The 14,098-nt window shown below is 49.1% G+C and overlaps 1 protein-coding gene across 1 annotated transcript; it reads right to left on the bottom strand.

The window, feature by feature from the left end:
• Positions 1-539: 539 nt before the first annotated feature.
• Positions 540-12,358, bottom strand: SCNN1D (sodium channel epithelial 1 subunit delta). Its single transcript, XM_069034985.1, has 12 exons — positions 10,079-12,358; positions 8,358-8,595; positions 7,003-7,196; positions 6,771-6,874; positions 6,224-6,387; positions 5,466-5,564; positions 4,770-4,887; positions 3,953-4,031; positions 3,363-3,420; positions 2,582-2,637; positions 2,234-2,309; positions 540-1,980 (listed from the first exon to the last, which is right to left on the bottom strand). Exons 1-12 carry the CDS (start codon positions 10,396-10,398, stop codon positions 1,615-1,617), a joined length of 1,872 nt encoding a protein of 623 aa, XP_068891086.1. The 5' UTR covers positions 10,399-12,358; the 3' UTR covers positions 540-1,614.
• Between the last annotated feature and the right edge of the window lie 1,740 nt (positions 12,359-14,098).

Genomic DNA, 14,098 nt, shown 5'->3' on the forward strand with positions numbered 1-14,098 from the left:
GGGGTGACCCTAAAGCAGAATTTGGGGGGCTGATTGCCCAACCCAGCAGGCTGGGGGAGGTTCTGGAATAAAGAGGAGCCTCCTAAACTCAAAATTAGTCCCTGCCCTCAGTGCAGAGAGCTCTGAGCTACCTCAGACTGGGTGGTTGTGCTTCCACGAGCTCAGAATCCATTTTATCCCACTAAAGGTGGCAGATTTTCCCCATCCCTGTCCTGAATTCCCATCCCTCCTGTGCCAAATCTGACCACGAGACCAGAAATCACCTCCTGATCCCTGGGCCTGGGCACAGCATTTGATGCTCTGCCCCCAAGTTGTCTCCTCCTGGAATTAAATTCCATGATGCAGTGATTTTTTGGGGGGCATTGAGGCCAGGATTAAGCAAATCAAGCAAAATTAAGGCTCAAAATCAGGTTGGGGCTTGGCTCTCAGTGATGCCAGCAGCAAACTGAGGTCCCAAAATCATAATTTGGCTTTGTACATTCAGGTGTCTGGGCATTTAAGATGTTTAGAAACAACAATCAGGCAAAAATGAACCCGAATATCAGCTGAAGGCAAAACAAAGTCACAAAGAACTCCCCAAATCTGTATCCAGAGCCTTTTATTATTTAAAAAAAAATTAAAAAAACAAAGCTTTTTGGGTTTCTTGTTTCCTGCAAGTCATAAACAAGGTTCCAACAGAGTAAAATGCTCCTGTGCAAAGTCACCATCAAAAATAAAGCTGTTTTTTGTATTTTATGTACAGATAAATTACTGTCAAATATTAACATGATCTCTGTAAACGGGCTGCAACAAAAACGCAGCACTGTGGCACCTTCCATGGAAATGGGATGCTTTTTCTGGCACCTAAAAAAGTTCCCAACCCCATTTTCTTCTCTTTTCTTTCCCCCTGGGAGAGTCAGACCCACTGGGAGTAACCTGGGGTGAGTCCAGAAGCATCTCAGCAGCAGCATCCTGAGCCTTGGCCTCAAATGGCAGCAGGAAAAGTTTCCTCTTCCCCTTGCCCTCCCTTCCCAGCCCCAAATCCTGCAAGGGTGAGGAGGTGTCTGGGAATTCAGGGTGGAATCAGAGCCCCCTCTTGCTTTGATCCCCTCAGGACCACCCTGGATGTGAATCACGGGGCCAGGGAATGGTTTGGGGTTGGAAGGGGCCTAAAACCCATCCCATTCCAACCCCCTTTCCACTGTCCCCCACACTGGAATTCTTCCCATGAAAAGCCAGTTCTGGAGGAGGTTTGTGAAATGTAGCTGGGCCTGGCTGGAGCCACCGAGGGGTTTCCTCACCAGGATTTAGAAATCAAAGCTGGGAGCAGCCTTTGATGAGGATTCCAGGACTCTCCCACAACACAATTGCAGCTCCCCCTTTTCCAGAGACTCCCTGGGATCCAGAATCTCTGGATGCAGGACTCAGGGATGTGCAGTGGGAACCTGCAGTGGCTGAGGGAGCATTGCCACGCTCAGCTGTGGATCCAGGATGTCCCTGTCCCCTTTCCAGCAGCATCAGGTGAATTCCAAGCACTGCCACGCTCAGCTGTGGATCCAGGACGTCGCTGGCACCATTCCCACAGCATTAAGGGCATTCCAAGCCTCTCCATGCTCACAAAAGCCCCTCAGCTCTTCACTCCTGTCCCAAATCCTCCTCCTTGGTGCACCCAAACCCATCCAGCAGCACCTCTGGGCACCTCTGGGGCAGGGGCTGGAGCTGCAGCTCCCCTGCGCTGTCCCTCATTCCAGAGGGTCGGGCACCCTCCTCTCCTTTCCCAGGCTCTTCCTGCACCACCCTGTAGTTCTCCAGGGCCAGGCTGACACTGGGGATGGTGGGAGAGACCCTCAGGGTCTTCTTGGCCCTGAGCCTTTGGTAGCAGAAGAGGAGGGACAGGACCAAGGTGTCCACAAGCAGCTCGAACATCTCCACCACCGACAGCACCGAGGAGCCGAACCAGAGGCTCCACTGGCTCCCCATGCTGGACAGCAGCAGGTTCTCCTGGGGGGAAAAACCCAAAGTTTCCTTTATCAGGCACAAATATCCAAAATTTCCTTTATCAGAGCTCTGGGAACAGGAATTTTGCTGTTGTCACCCAGGGAGAATCGATGGGATTGTGGAAAAAGTGAAACTCCCAAAGTTTTCCTCAAGGAGAAGAATCCCATGGTGGCAGCTGTTTAAAAGCCCTCCCTCCATGCAGCCCAAGCACCCCAAAAGAAAGGCAGGGGACAGAGTTTGGGGTGGTGGAACCTACTGAGAACAGAGGAGACTCGTTGACAGCCTGGTAGTTGAGCTGCTGGTAGAAGATGGTGACCTTGGCAATGTCCTTCCTGCAGGGGACAGAGGAGCAGTTGGCACTGGGGGGGCATTCCCTGGCTGGGAGGTGCTGCTGGTGCTCCAGGCTTTTGGGAAAAAAGAGCTTCCCCCACCCACACCAACTTCTTCCCCGAGGTTGTTCAACCAGAGCTTGGAAAAAACTCAGTATTTTAGAGTGTTGTGAGGAAAAACTGGGAGTTGATTGGATTTTCCTGCACGTTTTCCTCTTGCCCTCCCTTGGCAGCCCCAAATCCCACAAGGATGAGGAGTTTATCCCTGGTTTTACCTGTTGCTGGTGGAGTTGTAGCCATTCTGGTGCCTCAGAGCCTGGCGGACCCAGTCCTGCAGCAGAGGTTGGTTGTTATTGGAATATTTGTGATTGGAATGCTTGTTTTTATTGGAATGCTTGTTTTTATTGGAACCCCACCTCATGAGGTTTTTTTATGTTTAACACTTTTAAAAATGCAGGTTTTAAGCACTGAAATGTCACTTTTGAGCAATTAAAAAGGCTGTAATTGATTGATTGATAACATCAAGGGAGAGCTATCAAATCCAAGCAAAATTTGCCAGGATATCAAGGAAAAACTGAATTTTGAGGTGTTCACAACATTAAATTCTGCCTTTAAAGGCAGCCCCACCACACAGTTCCCTCTTTTAAAACGTCCTGGCTGGATTTGCATCTCCATCATCACTCAGGTGAGTTAATTACCTGCTCATTAGAACATGAGAAATGAGGAGTTTGCACCTCCCAAACAGCCACAGCACGGCTCCCACTGGGAGCAGAGCCAGGAACTCCAGTTTGGGGTGGGAACTGAGGGGATTGCTCAAGGAATTTGGGAATTAGAACAGGATTGAAGGAATTAGAACAGGACTGAAGCTCTGGGAGCAACCTGGGCTGTGGGAGCTGTCCCTGCCTGTGGAAAGGGTGGAATAAAATGAGATTTAAGATCCCTTCCAACCCCTTCTCAAACAGTCTGGGACTGTATCCTTCTGTTTAAGCACAGGATCATTCCCCAGGCCCAGCTTTTGGGTGAGTTTGCTCAGAATTCAGGGGTTTTGTGCAGTACCTGGGATTTTGCTGAGGGCCACTTGGCTGTCCCAGCTGAGACCTTGTACAGGGATTCCCTGAGGAGAGAAAAACCAGAGATTTTCACCATGGGGATCTTGGCATGGGGGAATTTAACAATGCAGAAAATTCCTGGGGCAGCTCTTGAGAACCCTCCTAAGTCAGCTCACAAAACAAAACCAGAGGTTGCCTGAAAATTATTCAGGTAAATCAGAATGGTTCCCAAGTCCTGATAACACTGGGATGCACCCAAAATGAAAACATCTGACACTTTGTTTTAAAATTATCTTTTCATTTTGAAATTGGCAGTAAAAAGGTGAAAATAAAGAATTCCAGGCTGAAAAGTGACACCAAGAGTTTGGGTTGGGCCTAATTAAACATTTCAGGGTGATTTAAATCTCTCTGGTGTCACAGATAAAGCTCTGATTTAATTTAATTTAATTTAATTCTCTCATCTTTTTGCTTTCTCAGCTCTGGGGTGCAAACATCAAACTGGAATCTCCCAATGCCAGTTGATCCATGAATTTTCCACTAAATTCCCTGCAGTTCCAGGTGTGTTTTCCCTTGCTGAGCTCTGCTTTTGGGACTCACCTGCATGGCTTGGGGCACTGGTCAAAGCAATTCAGGTGGTGATTCCTGAGCCTGTTGTAGAGCTGGTAAAAGCAGTGACCTGGAAAAAGGGATGGAACAGGCTCAGAGATTTCCTGAGCCTTTGGAATGATTCCAGAGGGGCACAGGAGTGCCAGGCACGGATCTGATCTGCTGAGGATGGGCCAAGCTTAAGGAGCAGAGGATTTAGGCAGAGATTTTGAATCATAATCAGAATTCAGAGCTTAAAATCATAAAATCACAGAGTCCTGGGTTGGAAGTACCTTAAAGATCAATTCCCACCTCCTGCCAGGGCAGGGACCTTCTCCAATCCCAGGGTGCTCCAAACCTGGCCTTGGACATTTCCAGGGATGGGGCAGCCATAAAATCCCTGGAAATTCCATCCCAGGGCCTCCCCACCCTCACAGGGAGGGATTTCATCCATAAATTTCCTACACCAGCACGGTGCTGAGGAGATGAAGGAGTTTGACCCTACATGAATGCCCTTAATCAGGATTTTTAAGCACAACTTGATATCCAGATGCCCAGAAAGGTGCCAGGGATCCAGCTGGGATTCAGGGATTCAAGGAATATCTGGAAAACGCTCTGAGGGACAGGGTGGGGTCACTGGGGTGTCTGTGCAGAGCCAGGAGTTGGCTCAGTGATCCTGTGGATCCCTTGGAAGTCAGGATATTCTGTGAGTCCACGAATAGGGAAGAGCCTCAGCAGAGCATGGGCACAAAGTGGGAGTGATCCAAGGAGTCCCCTCAGCAGAGAGGGATTCAGGAATGTGTCCCCTTTTGCAGGGAAAAGCTCTTACCCCAGGCAGGCTGCTTGTTGTAGTCACAGTACTCAGCCCCAGCAGGCAGGGGGTAATAATAATACCCACAGCCACACTCCTGAACCATGATGTGCTGGAAGCAGGAATGCAGGCAGGCCTGGAAAAGAAAGAAGGCAAAAAAAAATTGGATAAACCAAAAAAAAAACCCTCCCAATCTGTAGGATGCAGCTCTTAGGGGACAAGGCACAGATTTTACAGCAAAAAGGCACCAGCCACGAGGATAGGAAAGGTTTCCACCCCTCATTGCTTGGCTTTACCCCTGCAAATGCTGTTGGAGAATTTTCCCAGCTCCCTTTTCCGTGATGCTCAGTGACATCCCAGTGAAACAGCCCAGAAAAGCAGAGCCAGGAGCAATTCCTGACACAAATAAAGCCCTGATGGGCAAAAAAATATCCTCCTAGAACACTTCAGCTGCCTTGAGTGCTCCCTGCCTGGTGTCAGAAGAGCCCCAGGTCTGGCACTGGGGATCCTCCACTCATTCCAGCACATCCCAGATTGTAACTCCTTGTTTGGGAGCTCCTTTTGGATGGGCAGGGATCTCTCTGTTACCTCCAGCAGTGAAACTGCTGAGCCAGGAGAGCTCCCTGAACAGGAAGGAATGAGCTGCTTGCTCCTCATCCAGCCTGGCTGAGCTGGGCTGGGCTAAGCTGGGCTCAGCCAGGCCTGAGGCTGTACCTGCAGGGTGTAGGAGTTGTTGTAGAGCAGTTTCACGTCCACATCATCCCCATTAGTTGTGCATTTGCCATAATTGCCACCCAGGCGATTCACCTCGTCCTGTGGGGACAGAAAAGAGGCCTGGGTGATTAGCAGTGTTAATTGGGGCCAGTCAGCACCCTCTGAGCTTCACTGGAGGGAGCAGGGAAGGGCAGGAAGGGCAGGGAATTAAATGAGCAGCAGAGCTGGACCTGGATAAAAACCACAGGGAGTGACAGGGGAAAGGTGGGAGAGTGCAGGGGAATCCCAGAGTATTGGGAGGGACCCACAGGGATCACCCACAGCTCCTGGCCCTGCCCAGGATGCCCCAAAATCCCACCCTGTGCCTGAGAGTGTTAGCCAAACATTCCTGGAGCAGTGCCCAGCACCCTCTAGGGGAAGAGCCTTTCCCTGATCTCCAGCCCAACCCCTCCTGATTCAGCCCCCGTGGCTCAGCTGACCAACAGCAACACATCCTGTCCAAATAAATCCCTCCTGGATGTTTATCCTCATCCCAATTCACCCAGGCAGCTCTTTGGGAAGAGCTGGGATGGGATTGGAGAGGTGCAAAAGCCTCAAAAGTGTGAATCAAACGAGGCTCCAGCATTCTGAGAACCAAAAGGCCACGTGTGGGACCATTTGATTTGGACCTGAGCACAGAGGAAGGAGAGGAGCCCGAGGCTGCTGTGCGTCCCTGTGCCAGCAGGAGGGACATTCCCAGCCCCGGGGCAGTGCCAGACCTGCTGGATGCCGATGGTGGTGGCGATGCCCGGCCGGATGTCGAAGCCCTCGTGCTCCAGGAACGGGGTCTGGTTGTGGTTGTGGATCATCACCTTCACCCCTGCCACCGTGGACAGCAGGGGGATGTGATCCTTCTGCTCTGCCCTCAGGATAAGGGACAGCCCTGGCAAGCAGAGAGAGGGAGGTGTGGGACAGCTCGGGGTGAAATGAGAACATCCTGAACTGTCAGCATTGATCAAATCCCTCATGGAAGAGCCATTTTTATTCCTCAGAAACCTGGTGGCAATGGCACCTATTCCAAACCTTCAACAATCCCATAATACTCTGCAATAACAACTGTAAGAATATTCTGCTTGAAAACAAAAAGAATATTCTGCTTTTTTAAGCCCAGATGTGCCTGGCATGGCTGTCACATGTGGCAAGCCACTAATCTGTGCCACCAGACCAAAAAGGAGGCCTCAATATGTCAGTAAATCCTACACAGAAGACATATTTAATTAATTCTATTAATTAATGCCCTTTTCCTCAGTTTGGCAGGTAACTCACCATAAGGAATTCCTGGTTTTGTGGCTGTCCAGAAGGGATCTGTCCCCTTGCTGTTAAAAGTGTAGCAGCTCCCAAAAACCGGGTGGTGGAAGTGAACATAATCACTGGAACCGAGAGAGATTGGATGGGGTTTTAATTATGAGTGTGGCAACGCCTTCATTTAAAGCAGGATGCATTTGGGATAAGGGGAATGAACTGTTAATTGCCTGGAAATCCCAATCTCCACACACACCTGGGCCTGCAGGGCTCCCCATCATACTGGCAGGAGTAAACCATGTCCTCGATCTGCTCCTCGTGCTGTGAGATGTTGATGATCACGGGCAGCTGGGACATGATGTTCATGTAGTGGAACCTGTACCACTCCAGGATGGCATCCATGCCCGAGGAATAGGTCTTGTAGAAGCAATTCCCACCTGTGGAATTGCACTGGGAGAGAGGCAAAGGCTCAGGGTGAGGGTGACAGGTCACAGGGAAAAGGAAATACTGGAGACAGGGGTGAGGGGAATCTCTGTTTTCCCAGAAAGTGAAAACTCTGATTATTTCAGGAATTTTCTCCTTGGAGCTGCTCCATCTCAGGGGGAAGGAGGCAGGAGGAGGGAGCTGAAGCTTGGGAGAAGGGATGACAGGGCTGGGAATTCTCTGCAGCTCATGAATCATGAGCAGAGCCCAGAGAGGCTTTCTCTGTTCTTACTCAGGGGAACACCCACAGGTTCTGGGGAAAGTTTGCCTGGTCAAGGGCTCCAGGACAGGGCAGGAGTTCAACAATCACCCCAAAACTGGTGGTGAAGGACTCCAGGACAGGGCAGGGGTTCAACAATCACCCCAAAATTGCTGGTGAAGGACTCCAGGACAGGGCAGGGGTTCAATAACCACCCCAAAATTGCTGGTGAAGGACTCCAGGACAGGGCAGGAGTTCAATAACCACCCCAAAACTGCTGGTGAAGGACTCCAGGACAGGGCAGGAGTTCAATAACCACCCCAAAACTGCTGGTGAAGGACTCCAGGACAGGGCAGGAGTTCAATAATCACCCCAAAACTGCTGCTCTTTCCAGCCACATCAATCCCAGCTTCTGTTCCTAGATCAGCACAAACTGATGGACAGGGATGGATTGAGGCAGGAATGGATGGAATAAGACAGGGATGGATGGAATGAGGCAGGGATGGATGAACTGTCCTGAAGCTCCCCCAATCTCTCATTACCCAGCTCTGAAATCATCTCTTTTTTCATTCTTTTTGGTTTTTTTTTTTAATGTACCTTTAAAGGCCCTGAGCAGCCTCACCTGGAGCTTCCACCCACACTTCCAGGAGCAAATTTAAGCCCAGATGAGGATCCCAGCCCTAATTTGGGCTGTGGGACTGGGCTGCTGCCTCACTGCAGACTCAATTTCTTATCCTGATCTTAAATTTCCCTCAGCTCCACAATTTCCCTGATCAGCTGGACTCTTGATTGGACCTGGACACCACTCAGGTATTTTGGGGTGAATCCCCATCCTGCCCTGCTGGAAGGCTCCCTCTGTCCATGAAGGAACACCCAGAGCTCCTTTCCCTGCCTGGATCCCAGTGAAATCCTGCCAGGACCCCACTCACCAGCCTGAAGCCCACGCTGGAATGTTTCTTCCCTGACCTGAGGTCCGACATCCTCAAGAGGGAGAAGTTTTGGCTCAGCTTGAAGCCCGACCTGCTGAGGTTGGCCAAGCCCTGGACGTGGATATTCCTGTCATTCATGTGGAATAACCTGGCTGAGGTGTTGATTCCATACAAGAAGGTGATGGATTCCTCTGCCATGCGATCCAGCTGCACCAGGTGTTCACTGACCAGCTCAAACCTGCCAGGAACAGAAGGAATTTGGGAACATTCACATTTCTGTCAGACAAAAAGCACTTTGTGCCCTCACAGGATCCATGGAAAGGTCGTTCCTTGAAGTCTGGGGGAGAATATCTGGGAATTCTGGTGCCAACGCTCAGCAATAATTTATCAGCAGCTCCAGTGGCTGAATTTCCAGTTGTTGGAAACCTCAGACCTTGCAGCTGTGCAGAGCTGCACAAACTGGCCTTTCTGTCAGCAATTAGCTAATTATTCCAAGGCAGTTACATAATTCCTTCACTATGTAACATGAAACTCCGTGATAACTCGCCCCTGTCCCGTGAGCCTCCTTGGACAAGCAGAGCCACAGAATTCCACAGGGTTTGCCTCATTTACTGTGTTATTTCCATGTTTCTGTGGGACACCCAGGAGAGCTGCCTCTGACATGCACCATCCCAGAGCTCAGGAGCTGAGTTAGGGAGGAATTCATGGAGCAGCCACGTTTTTCAGGGAAAGGCTGATTTTATCAGAGCCCAAAATCAGCCAGCAGCTTCCACCAAGTGCCGCGGCTCCGTTCCCTCTATCCTGACTCAGCACATGGAATTCACTGCTACAAGTCCTTGCACAATTCCCAACAAGATCTTTATCTGGAAACCAGTTTGGAAACAACAACAACAGTCCCTTTCCAGCTGCGGCAGGCACAGGGACCCGGCTGCTTCTCCTGTGGGATGTATCCCAAACCTTTGGGACCCACCAGGTGTGAGGGGAAGCAGATGGGGATGGCTGAAAGCAGAGAGATCCCTCTGTCCCTCCTGTGGGATGCACCCCAAACCTTCCCAAACCTTTGGGACCCTCCAGGTGTGATGGGTTCAGATGGGGATGGCTGTGGGATGCAGCCAGGGAGTCCCTGACCCTTTCCAAACCTTTGGGACCATCCAGGTGTGAGGGGAAGCAGCCCAGGTTACCTGTAGGGATCATGGGGGATGCAGCCAGGGGGTCCCTGACCCTTCCCAGACCTTTGGGACCCTCCAGGTGTGATGGGAAGCAGCCCAGGTTACCTGTAGGGATCCTGGGGGATGCAGCCAGGGGGTCCCTGACCCTTCCCAGACCTTTGGGACCATCCAGGTGTGAGGGGAAGCAGCCCAGGTTACCTGTAGGGATCCTGGGGGATGCAGCCAGGGGGTCCCTGATCCTTCCCAAACCTTTGGGACCCTCCAGGTGTGAGGGGAAGCAGCCCAGGTTACCTGTAGGGATCCTGGGGGATGCAGCCAGGGGGTCCCTGACCCTTCCCAGACCTTTGGGACCATCCAGGTGTGAGGGGAAGCAGCCCAGGTTACCTGTAGGGATCCTGGGGGATGCATCCCTGACCCTTCCCAAAGCTTTGGGACCATCCAGGTGTGATGGGAAGCAGCCCAGGTTACCTGTAGGGATCCTGGGGGATGCATCCCTGACCCTTCCCAAAGCTTTGGGACCCTCCAGGTGTGAGGGGAAGCAGCCCAGCTTACCTGTAGGGATCCAGGTTGCAGATGGTGATGGCTGGGAACATTTTGGGCTCGGAGTGCATGGACATGGTGAGCACCACGGGGTAGGCCAAGTACTGGCTGAACATGAGGGCAAACTGCCAGTAGAGCATGCCAAAGCTGGCCAGCAGCAGCAGGGTCCAAAAAGCCGTTTTCATGCGGTTGCTGTCGGAGCACACGAGGCGGATGGTGCCGTGGATCGTGGTGTTTTTGCAGAAAAACTCAAACATCTCCTTGAAGGAGTCGTAAAACTCGATCAGGCCTTCCTGCCTCTCTTCCTCTCCTCGTGCCAGCTCCTGCTCCATCCTCTAAGTGTCTTTCTGGGCATGGAAAAGATGAAAAAAATCTTATTAATCTGAGGGGAAGACTCTTCTGAACAGGTCTTTTCCAAAGAGGCCTCTTCCAAAGATCCTCCCTTGGTGGGAGAATTCAGAGTGGGAAGAACATCATGGAATCCATGAGGGGGGAAAAAAACCCAGATGGACACACCAAAGAGGCCTTTTCCAAAGGGGCCTCTTCCAAAGATCCTCCCTTGGTGGGAGAATTCAGAGTGGGAAGAACATCATGGAATCCATGAGGGGGGAAAAAAACCCAGATGGACACACCAAAGAGGCTTTTTCCAAAGGGGCCTCTTCCAAAGATCCTCCCTTGGTGGGAGAATTCAGAGTGGGAAGAACATCATGGAATCCATGAGGGGGGAAAAAAACCCAGATGGACACACCAAAGAGGCCTTTTCCAAAGGGGCCTCTTCCAAACAGGCCCCAAATGGGTTTGCAATCAGAAAAACCCGACAAGAACTGAGCAGAATCTGGATGCAGGCAGGAGCAAAGAGCTCAGACTGTGCTGCTGCTGAAGAAACATGAGGTGCTTGCCCACACTTCCATAGGATTTCTCTGCCAGTGTGGGTTTGTGAGTAATGCTGGGAAGTTGGAGGCCAAAAAGGGTGGGGAATTTTCGTCTTTCTAAGAACTCCAAGGAGCAGGGTTTAATCCTGAGGTGTTGACTCATTGGGCATCCATACAGATTTATAAATCATGATTAGGGGAATATTTCTAGTGGAATATTCTGGTTTATGGGCCTAAAACAAGACTGGCTTAAAACTACTACTATGGCTTCATCCTTAAGTCAAGGAATTGGGATAAATCCAGCTTTCAACTGGATAAATTAGAACCTGGTTTTTCATTTTTGCTGTAGGATCTCCCATTCTGTAGAATAAACAGGATTAATTTACCTCTGAACTCTCCTCCAAGATGAAATACAGGAGGTGTTGCAGAGTCCAGACAGGAATTTAGGGATGGAAGTGGAGAAAAACACCTCAGTTGGAACCACAGAGGGGATGAGCCAAATTAGGGTATGGATAAAGCATTGTAGGTAGCACTGAAAATAAAATGATCTCAGGGTGTTTCTGGAGAGCATCAAAGTATTAATTAATATTATTAACAACTATTTTGCCACAGAAATAGGAATTTAAGGCTTCTCTGTGTTTTACAGCAGTGAAAAGGAAGCACAGAAATTGAAAATCACTCAAAAGAGTGGCATAAATCCAAATAAAATCCCCCATTTCCTTTGTTGCAGTAATTAAAACACCTCCTGTGCTACTCCAGAGATAATTCCAGCCTTGCTGAGGATGTGTCCCGGGCTCTGGTGCCAGTTTGGGACACATTGTTGTCACATTTCCACGTCCAGAACATGACACTGTGTGTTGTGAGGTGTGAGTTTCCAACATTACAGCAGCCCTGAGTCACCCTGCCCATCATGTCATTAAGAGAAGTTTACTGAGTCCAAACTTTGGGGCAACCTTAGCTCCAAATAAAAAAACTTAGGGATGCAAGGATAGAGTTTGGGAATGAGGAGAGCAGAAGTCACTAAAGAATTGTTGCAAGAGGCTCTGTGATAATGAAATTAAAGCTCAGAGTCTTTATTAGTGAGAAAAATGTGGAATAAAAGGCCAGAATTACCCAAAGTGAATGCTAAAAGGATTTATCAAAGACAGATTTTTTTTTTTTTAATGTCTATTTGTGACTCTAAAACCCCCAGACAAAGCCTGGTTTTCAGAAACAATTCAGAGTTTTCAGGTGCTGTCAGTGGGATTTTAAGTTTATGGCTCATTCATCCCATTTAAAATAATTAGAATGAAAAAGAAACAGAAAGCAAAACAACCCCGAGGTAATGTGGAAAACAGCACAACTCCATCTTTATAGCTACAAATTAATAATAGATCTAAAAATACACATTCAACAATCAAATTATAACCAAATTCCAGCCCCCTCCCCCCCCCCCCCCCTGTACCTTGGCAGAAACTCTGATCTCTGAGTGTTTAGAGAAGCCACTAAACCCAGCCCTGGGCTTAATCCTGAGCAGAAGACAAGTGCTGGCCCAAAGCTCTGGGATTTGGGAGTGCAGAGGCCTTGGGAGCTGTCCAGCCTATATGGATCGAATCTGTGACATCAAAGGGGGCAGGACTTGAGGAACAGATCATGGAAATTATTCAAAGCATGATCCAGGGAATAATAGGAAGTGAATAAACTGGCCAGACGGGTTAACACGAAGGTTACACCGGAGTTAAGCTTGGTTTAAGTGCTGCTGGTGTGCTCATCTTGATTTTTTCCCCTCCTGATCAGAGTGGATTCTTAGCTTTCATTTCTAGGGAAATAACCATGGATTCCAAGATGTTCTTCCCACTCTGGATTTCTCCATCTAGGCAGGATATTTCTGCCTTCTTTCCTTGTTTTCCAGAGCCTGGCAGGATCCCAGGGAATTGGAACTGTGAAGGTGTGCTTGAGGAATTGCATTCCTCAGTGTAATCTCAATTATCAGCTACTCCAAGGCACACATGGATTTCCTCCTGCTTCTCCAGGAATATTGCTCATCCCATCCCATCCCATCCCATCCCATCCCATCCCATCCCATCCCATCCCATCCCATCCCATCCCATCCCATCCCATCCCATCCCATCCCCAGCCAGGATTCAGGTGTTGAGATGGGAACAGAACCAAATCAACCCCGTTTAAATCAGGTTTTGGGACGTGGTTTAGTTAAAAGAGTTGCAGAAGTGATGGAGAAATGGATTCATTGGAAGGATGAAAATTCCCATAATTATTTCTGATACTTTCCCACGTGGAAAACAGCTCTGCAGGAAGTTTTTTATAGGAATATTTGGGATTCAGATGAAGTTTAGAGCCCCAAACCAGAGCTTGCCTTTCCAAATTGGGTTCTCTCTCCCACTGGAAGCAGTGAAATATCAGCATTTGCAAAATAAAGATGGAGGGATTTTTTGTAAAATTTCAGAAAGAAGGGAGAAAGGACAGAGATGAAGGGAAACAAACTCCCCTGATTTTGACTGATTTGATTGATTTATGCTGGATTTTGCTTTAGAAACCCCAAACCACGTAGAACGTTCCCCTCCAATTTCCCAATTATTATTTAAAAGACTCAAATCCTATTAACCAGCTGCTATTACTCTGTTCTACCCCTCTTCAACATTACAAGGAATTTTCGAAACACATATCTGGAACCTGGTTTAAATTTTAAAAACCCTGGTATTTTGGAAACTTTTGATTAAAAGAGAAACCCAACTGAATGAAGAGCTGCAGCAGAGCCATGTGAAGAGTTCATTAGCTAAAATCTCATTAAAAAACTCCCAGCACTGGAAACCTCATTCTGTCACGTTCGTGTCTCTGTCCCCCACCCTTCCTTCTCTCTCCATTCCACGTTGTGCAATGCAAAATGGCAACAATAAATCTGTGACAATGGAATTATTGCACAAGGAGCAGGCACAAGACAGCTCCTGTTGCCTCACGATGGTGCAGAGATCCCCTGGCAGCACCTCAGAAAAATCCCATCAGAGTTTCCTCCAGGAATTTTTTTTCCTGCAGGAAATGGGGGAAAATCGGATTGGTATCCCTCCAAAAAGATCCCAGTTCTGTTGGCTCGTAGTCCTGGATCCTGAAGTGGGAGGAGCAGGGGAAAAAAAAACAAACCTCCTTTGCTGCTTAAAAATGTGGT

The sequence above is a fragment of the Aphelocoma coerulescens genome, chromosome 21 (assembly GCF_041296385.1).
Source record: "Aphelocoma coerulescens isolate FSJ_1873_10779 chromosome 21, UR_Acoe_1.0, whole genome shotgun sequence".
NCBI classification, from domain to species: Eukaryota; Metazoa; Chordata; class Aves; order Passeriformes; family Corvidae; genus Aphelocoma; species Aphelocoma coerulescens.

Bases quoted from the DNA above. Each gene is read 5' to 3' on its own strand.
- SCNN1D (XM_069034985.1), bottom strand. From the start codon at position 10,398: ATGGAGCAGGAGCTGGCACGAGGAGAGGAAGAGAGGCAGGAAGGCCTG. The intron at 2,310-2,581 runs GTAAAACCAGGG...TGTCCCCTGCAG, and splicing joins TACAACTCCACCAGCAACAG to GAAGGACATTGCCAAGGTCA. The intron at 1,981-2,233 runs GTAGGTTCCACC...TTTTCCCCCCAG, and splicing joins ACGAGTCTCCTCTGTTCTCA to GAGAACCTGCTGCTGTCCAG.